This window comes from Eucalyptus grandis, chromosome 6 (genome assembly GCF_016545825.1).
Source record: "Eucalyptus grandis isolate ANBG69807.140 chromosome 6, ASM1654582v1, whole genome shotgun sequence".
Classification (NCBI taxonomy): domain Eukaryota; kingdom Viridiplantae; phylum Streptophyta; class Magnoliopsida; order Myrtales; family Myrtaceae; genus Eucalyptus; species Eucalyptus grandis.
In genome coordinates this window covers 48,177,149-48,189,460 of record NC_052617.1, presented here as the reverse complement: position 1 = coordinate 48,189,460, position 12,312 = coordinate 48,177,149, and the positions used below count along the sequence as shown (strand labels likewise).

At 41.8% G+C, this 12,312-nt stretch overlaps 3 protein-coding genes across 7 annotated transcripts; all 3 read left to right on the top strand.

Moving 5' to 3' along the window:
* The first annotated feature begins 268 nt into the window (after positions 1-268).
* Positions 269-2,826, top strand: LOC104450384 (ubiquitin-conjugating enzyme E2-17 kDa). The gene is made up of 5 exons (XM_010064911.3): positions 269-425; positions 1,214-1,316; positions 1,745-1,872; positions 2,053-2,157; positions 2,350-2,826. Exons 2-5 carry the CDS (start codon positions 1,247-1,249, stop codon positions 2,491-2,493), a joined length of 447 nt encoding a protein of 148 aa, XP_010063213.1. The 5' UTR covers positions 269-425; positions 1,214-1,246; the 3' UTR covers positions 2,494-2,826.
* Positions 2,827-4,909: 2,083 nt separating this feature from the next.
* Positions 4,910-8,835, top strand: LOC104450383 (uncharacterized WD repeat-containing protein C2A9.03). 5 transcript variants are annotated; one of them, XM_039315987.1, is made up of 10 exons: positions 4,910-5,072; positions 5,931-6,078; positions 6,260-6,427; positions 6,565-6,651; positions 6,915-7,049; positions 7,131-7,241; positions 7,601-7,692; positions 7,778-7,883; positions 8,000-8,086; positions 8,183-8,835. In XM_039315987.1, the coding sequence occupies exons 2-10, from the start codon at positions 5,950-5,952 to the stop codon at positions 8,594-8,596; spliced, it is 1,329 nt and encodes a 442-aa protein (XP_039171921.1). In that variant the 5' UTR covers positions 4,910-5,072; positions 5,931-5,949; the 3' UTR covers positions 8,597-8,835. The 5 variants fall into 5 exon arrangements, with proteins under 5 accessions (XP_039171921.1, XP_010063212.2, XP_010063210.2 ...); XM_010064910.3 differs by having other exon boundaries at positions 4,910-5,081; XM_010064908.3 differs by having other exon boundaries at positions 4,910-5,081; positions 5,928-6,078.
* Positions 8,836-10,765: 1,930 nt separating this feature from the next.
* On the top strand, positions 10,766-11,631 carry LOC104450382 (photosystem I reaction center subunit V, chloroplastic). The gene has a single exon (XM_010064906.3). It carries the CDS (start codon positions 10,855-10,857, stop codon positions 11,341-11,343), a length of 489 nt encoding a protein of 162 aa, XP_010063208.1. The 5' UTR covers positions 10,766-10,854; the 3' UTR covers positions 11,344-11,631.
* The last annotated feature ends 681 nt before the right edge of the window (positions 11,632-12,312 follow it).

The window sequence follows — 12,312 nt, the reverse complement described above, 5'->3', positions numbered from 1 at the left end:
TAAATAAAAATAGGAAAGGAAGTTATCGCGTTCTTATTGGATCACGAAAAATTCCTGGTTTGGTCATGAGAAAAACAGGAAATCTGCTCGAAAAAATTGCCAAAGTATTCGCAATATATAATAATAATAATAATAATAATAATAATAATAATAATAATCTCTGGGAGGAAGAGGAATCCCCGAAGCGAGTCGGACAATAGGGGCAACCAATCACACGTGGCGTGCGATCACGGCGAGGCTCCCCATCCATCCTCTTATACTCCTCCACATCCGCCCCCGTCTCGTCCTCCGCTCGTCTTCTGCCTCCTCACTCTTTCCCCGATTCCTCAAAGTCGTCCTCCTCCTTCTCCTCCTGTTGCCCCCGATTCGCAGCCCGATCGCGAACCCTAGACCCCCGCACCCGCCCCCGCTCCCCCTCCGTCCAGGTTCATCCCCTCTCCCTCTCTCTCTCTCTCTCTCTTTCCGTCCATCGTCGCTCTCGAGAGCGGAACCGCCTCTGTCGGGCGCTCGTGTTGGGCGTGCTCGCTTGCGGAATTCCGCGCCGTACCGTCCTTTTCCGGCCGTAATCGTTGTTTGATCGTCTGGGTTTTTTTGCGTCCGCGCCTCCTCGATCGCGTTTCTTTTCTCCTTTCGCTCTTTTGTTTCATCGATTCGTGTGTATTTCATCGGGTGTCTGCTAGGTTTTTTTTTAGGGGGCGGTGGGTCGGGTCGGCTTTGGCATCTGAGTGATGCAATGATGGTAATATTGTTTCGGTGTTTCGGTGTCTCTCCTCACGTGTGAAAATTCGGTCCTTTTTTTTTTTTTTTTTTTTTTTTTGGAGGTTTACGTGTCGGTGCATCAGTCCGAACCCCAGTAGTTCTGGTCTGATGATGGAATTAACGAAAACCGAGGATTGAGAATATTGATTCGCGCTAGTTTTCGTTTCTGATCGTGTTTGATGTTCGCGGAGCAGTTGGCTTACGAGGGCTTGTCTACAGTTGGTTAATTAATGACACGGGGTTCTGATATTCTGTCTGTGCATAAACAAGTGAGGGCAACGATTCCGTGGACACGACAATACTTCCAACTGTCGTGAAGTGGCAATCACTTCGCTTTTGCGCGGAATAGAAATTCGCAGCTGATAAATCCTGGCCATGATTGGTTTGGACGGTATGCTTAAGATTTTTTTTTTGGAATTCATCAGTTTAACTTGGCCAGAATTTATGATTTCAGGAAGTAGAGGCTTCAGGAGCTCTTGAATTTGGGATGGCTTCGAAGCGGATTAACAAGGAGTTGAAGGACCTGCAGAAGGACCCTCCTGTTTCTTGCAGTGCTGGTTTGTGCTTTTAGCTGTTTACTACTTATCTTTGATTGATTACAACGAGAAGCTGTTAGTTCTCACTTCTTAAATCTTGAATGGTTTGTACATATTTTATGATAATCTATTCAGAGACATATCTATCTGTGTGGGCTTTTTTTTTGTTTGGGATGTGATGGTGTACAAATCACCAATATGAATGCATGCTAGTGTTTGCACATGGAGCCTTGTCATTGTGCATGGTTAGGTATGCACTAGTTAGCACCTCCTTTTTACGTGATGTGAGGATGTATACTACTCACCACCTTTTGTTTTAGGTTATGATATCAGGTCTAAGCTTCTCTTTTTCGTTGTTGAAATCAAACAGATGGGAAGCTTTTGGGCTAATTTTGAAAGGCAATTTGTTATTATTTCGCATCTCATTATTTTTTTCTTCCTGTACTCAGGTCCTGTTGCTGATGATATGTTCCATTGGCAAGCAACGATTATGGGCCCTACAGACAGCCCATTTGCTGGGGGTGTGTTCCTTGTGTCCATTCACTTCCCACCCGATTATCCATTCAAGCCTCCCAAGGTAACTTTACCCTCATATCTCTTATGAACTATGCCGTGACTTGTTATCGCATTGTCATGCATTTCTCTCAACAATTACTCTTATTGTGGCACTGTAATTGGAATCTGCCAACTGATGATGCCTATTCGTTTGAGTTTTATGTAACACTTCTGGATGATAATGCGTGCGTATGCTTGACAGGTTTCCTTTAGGACAAAAGTTTTCCACCCCAATATTAACAGCAATGGTAGCATTTGTCTCGATATTCTCAAGGAGCAATGGAGCCCTGCCCTTACAATATCAAAGGTAGTCGTCCTGTCGATTAGCATTATTTGATATGGATATCTTTTGGCGACTGTCTTCTTTGTTCTCACTTGAGAAACTGGGAATACTTTTGAGAGTCGCTTATTTCTTGCTAGGCGCTGGCACAAATTCAAAGTGCTTTTTTATGTGATTCGGGTTGATTGCCCTTTCTGATTGCATATTTTGCGAGTGCAGGTTCTTCTTTCAATATGCTCTCTCCTGACTGATCCGAACCCAGATGATCCTCTGGTTCCAGAGATCGCACACATGTACAAGACGGACAGGGCAAAGTATGAGAGCACTGCTCGATCCTGGACTCAGAAGTATGCGATGGGATAGGGCTCTCTTTGGTTATGATAGGCTCTCTTTGGTTATGATATATTGATATGCATTATCTTGCCGGCTGTTAGTAATTTTAATAAATAAATAGAAACCAGTGCGTCCGCAATTAAGAAACTTTTTAGTTTGGTTGGTTTCATATTGTCCCTTTGGGGTAGAAAAAAGTATATGTGGATTCCTTGGAACTAAGGTGCTATCGAGTCCGTGTCTTTATATAAGTATATTTAGTCGGGGTGTTTTACCTTCTAGCTTTGATTGTCTTGCTTATGGATGTGAATGGTTACGATGTGTCTCCCTCTTAATCTGCAAAATACAAGTGATGAGTTATTACAAGCTCCTGCTAAAATAGTTGTTTGTGTAATGAGTACTCAATGCATTTTTAGTTGGTAGAGGGGTGGTGACCATTAGTGACCCATTAGTTGGCGCGAGTTTCCTAACGGAAAATGAACTTGTTTTCGTTACCAGTTCTTTCTCTCGAAGTTCTTATGGTCCAATTCTCTTATAAAGTATCTACTTGAACTCGTGTTTAAATTTGATTTTTTTCTAATAAAATAACATACAAACTTTAGTGTGAATTTCAATTATAGCAAAATCTTTATCTGCACGTTATAAAGCACCAATTTTATTTATTTTTTATTGGTATCCAGATTTGGGGTAAAATCCAACTTTATGGATGGTTCTCGTTTTGGTGCTATAACTTAACTTTTCCAATCACTTAGATGCTATTTTGGTGGAGAAATGATCACGTAAGTATTTTCGGCAACAAATTTGGGCCACGAGTCTCGAAATTTTAATATTTATTTGGCTTTCTTATGAAGAAGTAATCCCGACGTGGACGATGACCTCGCATTAAGACTTTCTCTCTCTCTCTCTCTGTAATCCTAGATTAGAGATTGCTTGGCTCGAAGGTAAGTCCTCAGCAAGTCGGGATTCAATTTTCATGGCGACCAACTAACTCTAAATCGACCTCAGAAGCGGTTTGTACACCTCCAGCTCCATCTTCTACCGTAAGCGCAACCCGTTCCCCTGCCTCCCGGTCTCCCCCTTGACATCACCGTCTTTATCTCCGACCGCCATGAGCTCTGACGCTTCCTCGATTTCCTCGCCTCCCACCTCTCCGTCACGGTCATCCGCAAGGGCGCCGTCGACACTACTGCTGATCAGCCGTCCCTCGTTCCCTTAATCTGAACATAATTTGCTATATTTCATTTTCCCAGCATCTAAACCATCCTCATAATTCCATTGTAAATATTGAAACTCTGATGAGACAAAACCACACAAATGAAGTAGCGACCTCTGTTGCAAATTTCAGTTATTAATTTTGCCTCAAATCTGCAGCTGTGAGGTTAGGGTTTGAGGAAGAGGTTGAATTTTCCCCCAAATGATTTATTGTGAGGTTGGAATTCCATGAAGAGGCTGAATTTGTAGCATTTATATGTTAAATGACGTCATTTATGTTAATTAATGCCGACTCAATATGCCACGGAGCCACATTGGTTGGAAACAATATTATAATATTGTCACATTGGATTTTCGACGTTCCAAATCAAAATTGATATTCTAGTAATCATTTTTTTTTCTTAACTAAGTGGCACTAGAGTGATTTGTCAAAAAGTTTTGGTATTAAAATGGGTGTTGTACGTAAGTTACCATCATTTTAGTTTTCTTTTCCCTCAAATCTTGCTATCAACAGGTTTTCATCTATCGATATTATAAAAATGCAACGTGTCATTTTACACGCACTTGGTGAGTCCCAGCAGTATTGATGTGGAAGAATTGCACATTATTTAATTATTTTCCAATTAGGGATACCAATCCCTAGTGAGTGGCTCCCGATTCCAAAATACGAAGCACCCATCCCAACCATGCTTAACCCTAATTATTATAACTTTTGTAAAGTTAACTCCATTTTATTAAAATTTCAGAAAATCACGAAAAGAATTATACATAAACTTATAGATGGACATCGATGAAACTTTCAAATATCTAAAATTAGGAGTGATCAAAGTCCTGCGAACTACATAATCTTACGGAAGCAAAATATCGAGAAATGAAAACCGCTCGGATCAAATTGTTAACGCGATAACAAATTTCATCTCGGACCGTGATATATAATATGCACGTATCAAATGCCCACGCCGTGATAAGCGAAGAAATTAATTTCCGGATAAGTAACGATAATAAAAAAAAGAAAGAAAGAAGAGAACCCATAGTTTCACGTTGGAATAAGATATGAATTACAGACGGAGATCCGTCAATGTCATGCGGCATCGCTGCAACCCCATCGACGGACAAAAGATAATTTGGCTGTCTCTTCGTCTCTCTGTGGATTTGTCGGGTTTCATTTCACCGTCAACTTGCTGATGTCTCTCACTATATAAATTACTGATAGATAATTGCCTTCCTTTTTCTCTCTCTCTCTCTTTCTCTCTCTCCTCTTCGCGAATCCCCGTCCCGAATTCTGCTTTCAGATATTACGCAACTCCCGTATTTCTTCTGGAAGATTTCCGGTTTCCAGATCGATCGCCCAGCCCCGTCGCACCGCCCCCCGCCCCTCTCTCTCTCCAATCCGCGCCGAGGTGAATCGCGTAGGTTTCTCTCTCTCTCTCTTTCTTCCTTCGATTCGATTTCGCCCCTCGCTCGCCAATCGGTTCCGCTTCTTCGGGTTTCTCGTTGTCGTCGTCTCGCGGTTTCCCTGCCGCGGTGTGGGGGTGGTTTTGCTCCTTGCCGCGGGCGGTCGGTTCGGGTTCGTTGCGGCGCGTGTTGCTGCTGTTGACATCGTCGTCGGGATTGAGGTTATGGTCGGGATTAGGTTGCTCGTTCGTTCGCTGTTCGTGTGGAGCGCGGCGGGACCTTGCGGGCTTCCTCGGGAGTGATGTGGAGGCTTGGGCTGAGTTGGGAGAGCGTGTGGAAGGGTGTCGTCGGATGGTTGTTTAACTGCTGCGCTGCTGTCCTGCTGTTGAAATAGCATAATTTGATTGCTTCGGCATTTGCGTCTCTAGAGAGGGTGGACGATCGGTTCTATACGGTTACACGAACGCCTTGTTGCACTTCTCTCCTCCTTATACGGGTGATGAGTATGATTGGCGTGCGATTTGCCGTTTGTTGCTTTCTTTTGTGGTTCCGGGTCACAAGGGAAGATGAGGTCAGGAGCATAGATCAGTGTATATGGTTTCATGTAGCTTATGTTTCCTTACGGTATCGATTGTGCTGCCATTTTTCGCGTCATAGAGCTGGTGAACGTGCTTTTCATTCCTTTCATTTTTTTTTTCATTTTTTTTTCTGGGGTTCAGATGTTCTTTGCCCTCCCCTTCTTGTTTTTCCCTTGTGCACTCCGTATCTTATGGGAAACTGCGTAGAAATGTCTACATGATCTTGTTGAATGGAGCTTTCTCTGTTTGTTTTCGGTAATCTTATGTCAATGTGCTTGTCAGTAGGTTCATTGTTGTGATAAAGATGTCCAATTTCCACGGGGAGGATGGTGAGTATGTAGCAGATGACTTTGAAGGAGAAGATGGCAATGAAGAGCTCCATGGCAGAGAATCGGTAGACCCAGAATCTGATGTTGATGAAATAGACACTCCGGTTAGTAATCCGTTCTGTTATCCTTCCAGTTGTATCCAAGGCTTGGTTCATTTTAATTTGTGTTTCGAGCATTTTGAAATGTTTTTTAGTTCGACCTTTACATAGCAGTGGCTCCTTTTTGCCCTCTCTCTGTCTCTCCCTCCCTCTCCTGTTTTATTTACTGGGTATTTCTCTTATGCAGAGTAATAGATTTACCGATACTACTGCTGATCAAGCAAGAAGAGGAAGAGATATTCAGGGAATTCCTTGGGAAAGGCTTAGCATCACCAGGGAGAAGTACCGGCAGACTAGGCTAGAACAATATAAGAATTATGAAAATGTTCCTCAGTCTGGAGAGAAATCGGGGAAGGTAAAAAGTTTGTTTTGCAATCTTTTCCTCTCTTTTTGACATCAATGTTGATCAAAAAGGAAATAAAAGGGATTGCAGGTGTATTTGTTGGATCAATTTAAGTCTACATTCATTTGAGGTGTGTGTCTACTTTACAGGATTGCACAGTTACAGAAAAAGGTAACTCATTTTATGAGTTTAGACGGAACTCAAGATCTGTCAAATCTACTATTCTTCATTTCCAGGTAAGTGGAGGGTGGTTTTGCATCCTATAGTTGTTGGTTGTCTGCATATTACTTTAAGTTTTTAAAGGTGGGGGGCCCCTGGAGTGTCTATGTCAGGTTCTGAAGTTTGAATTGATATCCACACATTGAAATAAATTGGCCACTTCGGCCCATAGTATTGCAATCAATAGTGGGTTTCTTTTTTTGATTGGGCAAGTCAAAAGTTTTTACAGTTGTGCGGTGTGTAGGACTGATCATATCTTCATCTTTTCTGGTCATTGTAGTTGAGGAATTTGGTTTGGGCAACATCAAAGCACGATGTTTACTTGATGTCAAACTATTCTGTCGTCCATTGGTCTTCATTGACGGGCAAGAAGTCTGAAGTTCTTAATCTTGCAGGACATGTGGCACCAAATGAGGTGGTTACTTTTCATATATCATTCTATCGAGGTGTATGTTTATTGTGAGCTACTGATTAACGAGATAAGTCTTGTTCTCAGAAACATCCTGGAAGCTTGTTGGAAGGATTTACGCAGACTCAAGTCAGTACTCTAGCAGTAAAGGATAGATTTCTAGTTGCAGGCGGGTTTCAGGGAGAGCTCATATGCAAGGTAAATTCTTTAACAGTGGATTTGGATTGGGTAAAAAATTCTCTGTATATTTAGATGATTGCATATAAACATATTGAGATTGAGGGTCCTTCATGAAATATCCAATTATTAGCCTTAAACATTTTAATCAGTAAGTTTTCTTCATGGACGCTCTCAGATGTGATCCTCATGCTTTTCCTTTTTGTAAAGATCTCGATGACCGCTTAATTCATCTTTCCTTATTTCAGATATATTGTCTTTTTAAGCGGGATAATTGAGGAATTACCTTGGCTGCAATTATATGATTTTATTATGTGCCGTTAGTTAAACATTGGCATATCTATCGCTAAAGATTTTTTCACTTATCCTGTTGTGTGCAGTTTTTAGATCGACCTGGAATTAGCTTCTGTTCCAGGACAACCTATGATGATAATGCCATCACAAATGCGGTTGAGATATACGTCAGCCCCAGGTTCAGTGTTGCTTCCTCAATCATCTTTCCCTCTTCAAATTAGTTCCGTCAAATATGATGCTAATTCCTTTTATTTAATTTTCAGTGGTGGAATTCACTTTATAGCATCGAACAATGACTGTGGAGTCAGAGACTTTGATATGGAAAACTTTGAGCTGTCTAAACATTTTCGTTTCCCTTGGCCTGTGAATGTAAGGATCTTGCATTTTCCTTCTTTGGTGATTTGAGAAATGGTTTTAGTTTGACAATTCTTGTTGGTCTCTTTGTCTGAGAGTGGGTATCCGTGTACTTATTTATTTGGTTGCAGCATACTTCTTTGAGTCCAGATGGGAAGCTTCTTGTCATAGTTGGCGATGATCCTGAGGGTATTTTGGTTGATGCAAAAACTGGAAAAGTAATATCCTCTTCCGCATCTTGTCTGCTTAGTTCGTTTAGTCACATTTATCTTTTGATTATTCTTTATACTTACCAGAGTACTCATTCTTTGCAGACAATCATGCCGTTGCGCGGGCATTTGGATTTCTCCTTTGCATCGGAGTGGCACCCAGATGGTGTCACTTTTGCTACGGGAAACCAGGACAAAACTTGTAGGATTTGGGACATACGAAACTTATCTAAGTCAATCGCTGTTTTGAAAGGCAACCTTGGAGCCATACGGTCTATCCGCTATACATCCGATGGCCGGTATATGGCGATAGCAGAACCTGCAGATTTTGTCCATGTCTACGACACGAAAACGGGGTACAAGAAAGAGCAGGAGATAGACTTCTTCGGCGAGATATCCGGCATGTCGTTCAGTCCCGACACAGAATCGCTCTTCATTGGAGTGTGGGACCGAACATATGGTAGCCTCCTCGAGTATGGCCGGCGACGGAACTTCTCGTACCTCGACTGCCTCGTCTGAATAGAATGTGCGGTCACTGTTAATAATTTTCTTTCGACTGTGCAGCTTTTTGGGTGATAAATGTGTGAGTACGTGGACAGAGCATGGTGCACAGGGGAGTTCCATTTTGTGTGGGTGAAATGTTTGTATATATGGGTCGAGTAGAATCTTGATGTCTTATATGATTTTAGTTGGCACAGAAATTTTCACGTTCATAGCAGGCTCTCCCTCCTGCGGAACACCTCTTCCAAATGGCATAACTTCCGTTGTCATAGCTTTGAGTATAATCTAATATAATATATAATCTAGAGAGTATTTCTAAAAAAAAAATCACCTCTTCTGAGGACACATGTAGACTCTTTATGAGTAGAAATTTGTTGCAATTTCCACAAAAATACATTACCAAAGCGCCAGTTGAGTACATGTGTGCTATTCTCCGTGAAGCATTTATCGTCCAACACTACATCTTAATCACTTGTCTTTTATCATAGTTAAATCACATTCGACCGCTCAAATTTTCTCAAAAAATGTGCATTTATGTTAAAGAGCAAATGACTGTGTATATTCTTAACGTTGCTTATTTAATTATTTGCTATAATTATTCGTTTTAAGATAAAGTAACTTATCTTGAACATTTATTCCTGTGCAACATGCAGATTCACGTCTAATATATTCTTAACGTTGCTCATTTAATTATTTATTATAATTATTCGTTTTAAGATAAAGTAACTTATTTTTAACATTTATTCCTGCGCAACGTGTGGATTCATGTCTAATGTATAAATTATTTTATCGACGATTTGATTGTGAGACCAAAGAACTAAAGCATGGACATGGCTGGACATGGAAGATGTCGATGATTATAGTGTTTCCATCCGCCCATCAAATTTACAGGGTCTCAAATTAGCTCCAGTCTTTTCTATGGAGAAGAACTCGGTAAGCTTCTGAAGAAATAACGAGTTCTTTTCTATGACCATGTGTAAAGACTTCCACATGATTAAGAAGACAATATCCAACGGAGACAATATAAGAATTAGATCACAACGCTAATCAGAAAGCCTAGTTCCTTAGTGCCGGGGGTGTCACCGAGTCAAGTTAAGTTGAATTGAAATAGTGCCAACTTCGAGCTCACCTCGACCCATCGAAATATTTTGTCAAGCTCCATGGTCATCGATTTATAAAGGAACCTGTGTTCAAGCTCAAGGTCCAATAGAAAGTTTGAATAATGGAGGTTTTTTTTTTTTTTTTTTTTCTTAATGATCAAAAGAAAATTGTATTCATTACTCAAAATGATGCAAAAGTACATAATTTTCATGACAAAACAAATTGAAACAAAGCATAAATACTGAAAAACAAAGCCAAATCCAAAATGCGAGGAGAATTGATGGAGTAATTGTAAAGTTAAGCACAAACTCGTTCCACATGAACAAATCTATCAAGCAAAATTGACAACCGATCATTGGATCTCGTGTTTTTATCAGTGATGAGCATACGTTAAAAATTCATTCTTCAATAATTACGACGTTATCAGTAAGCGGTGCACGCCTAGATTCGACTTCCTCTACATCATCAATGTACGAAAACAACCATAATAGATTAAATAAACACATATTTAACATGTGGAGAAGTAAATCTTCATAATTCAACAAAATACCAAAACCCCTACGATCGTCATGGAGATTAGAGGTAGAGAAGATTTGTAATTTTTAGAAGATTTGTGCTCATAAGAACAAAATCTCTATTAAACTCAGGAGTCTATTCAACAAAGTATGAGTGAGCTCAAATCATACTCGATAAAATGCTTGAGTAGCTCGACCTTAAGCTTGAACTTGATCGATGGTCAAGGTCAAAGTACTCGCCATTAGCTTAACTCAATTTAGCCTAGGCTGACCCAAAAAAAATTTCCTCACCCTAGAGGTGCTAGATGTATATATACCTTCCATAACTCCTTAGATCTAACTTATCTTTTCTTTTTTTTCATTGTTAATTTTACCTTCGGGTGGAAAAGATGAACTGAGACGGTCTGGCTGCCTTTGCATTTCCCCATTGATAAACGGTGGCTGGCTCTCAGACGCCAAGTGGAACACAAAAATCTCTCATCCGAAGAGGACCAATGGAATCCGTCCACGTCACCTCCCAAAATCTATCTCTCTCTCCAATTTCCATCCGCACAACCGCTCTCTCGCTCTCCTCTACCTTTTAACCATCATATCCATCCAATCCCCTCCACTCCCACCTCTCCCCCCTCCACCGCTTCCACCGCAACCTCCGCACCGACGATGGCCGCCGCTTCCCCCGCCGTCTTGTCCCTCGCCGCCGGCGCCACCTCCAGGCGCCACGCCGGCGGCCTCTCTCCGGCCAGCATCTCCTTCCAAGGCCTCAGGCCCCTCGCCAACAGGGCCACCAGGGCTTCCTCCTCCTCCTCCGCCGCCGCGGCTGCGCCGAGGAGGTCGGGGGCGGTAAGGGCGGAGCTGAGCGCGCCGGTGGTGATAAGCCTGAGCACGGGGCTGTCGCTGTTCCTGGGGAGGTTCGTGTTCTTCAACTTCCAGAGGGAGAACGTGGCGAAGCAGGTGCCGGAGCAGAACGGGAAGACCCACTTCGAGGCCGGGGACGTGAGGGCCCAGGAGTACGTGAGCCTCCTCAAGTCCAACGACCCCGTCGGCTTCAACATCGTCGACGTCCTCGCCTGGGGCTCCATCGGCCACATCGTCGCCTACTACATCCTCGCCACCACCAGCAACGGCTACGACCCCAAGTTCTTCGGTTGACCCGATCCTGAAAGTCGTCCAGAACCCCGTTGTCTGTATAGCTCCTTCTCTCTTTTGTCATCGGCTTGTAGTTGCTCTCTAAATTAGCTCTGCTTTCTTCGACTCCCCCTCGTCGGTTCCTTCTGTCGAATCCTCCGTGTGAAGGTCTGCCATTCTTTTCCTGCGATTCCGTTCTTGATATTAAGGTCCAGAAATGATTCCGTGAGTTGGATCCTGATTCGCTTTCGGATCGATTTTGTGCCGGCCAAGTATGAATTCACGATGAGATCATCAGACAGGTTTTTGCGAGATCCAGTTGGCATGTGTCTCGTAATCAGTGGGGACAACATATACCTACGAACCTGTGTAGAAGTTTCATCACAGTTAGGTTTCCTTTTGATAATAATTTATAATAAATAAATAAAAACTATGCAAAAGCACATGTTGAGAATTGACATATCTGTCGGCCAAGAGAGAAATTTCTGAAGCATATGAACGTTGACAAATTAACTGAACCAAAATAGCATATTCATTGAAATAAGAGTTGTTTTTCAAAAACATAATACTTACGTCGCTAAATGTCTAATAGACTTTGCATTAAATTAAATCAAATTTCTTTGTTCGACGCAAAGGTTTAAATTCATATCCTAAGATGATCAAATTTTCATCGCCTATCTTTCTTTTTATATGCCGTTTTCGCTTACCTCATAATAAGTGACATGAGTAACTTATTTTTATGATTAAAAATAATTTTTTTTTTATTTTTTTGTGTGTGGAATAATTGAAGAGCGACGCTTTTTCGTAGAAATTTTTTTAGGCATCCGTGAATAATACAGGACGACGGGATGGAACGAGAATAGTCAAAGCAGAGACTGGTAATCGATCCGATTTTGTGCGGTCAAAAAGGTTGGTTTGGGAATCCCATGCTTTGAGTTTGATTTGTATGTTGGACCAAAGAAGGAGAAGCGGTAAAGGAATTGAATTGCTCAC

Coding starts and splice junctions, on each gene's coding strand:
- LOC104450384 (XM_010064911.3), top strand. CDS start 1,247: ATGGCTTCGAAGCGGATTAACAAGGAGTTGAAGGACCTGCAGAAGGAC. Junction 1,317..1,744: donor TCCTGTTTCTTGCAGTGCTG/GTTTGTGCTTTT, acceptor TCCTGTACTCAG/GTCCTGTTGCTGATGATATG. Junction 1,873..2,052: donor ATCCATTCAAGCCTCCCAAG/GTAACTTTACCC, acceptor TATGCTTGACAG/GTTTCCTTTAGGACAAAAGT.
- LOC104450383 (XM_039315987.1), top strand. CDS start 5,950: ATGTCCAATTTCCACGGGGAGGATGGTGAGTATGTAGCAGATGACTTT. Junction 6,428..6,564: donor CTGGAGAGAAATCGGGGAAG/GTAAAAAGTTTG, acceptor TCTACTTTACAG/GATTGCACAGTTACAGAAAA. Junction 6,652..6,914: donor CTACTATTCTTCATTTCCAG/GTAAGTGGAGGG, acceptor TGGTCATTGTAG/TTGAGGAATTTGGTTTGGGC.
- LOC104450382 (XM_010064906.3), top strand. CDS start 10,855: ATGGCCGCCGCTTCCCCCGCCGTCTTGTCCCTCGCCGCCGGCGCCACC.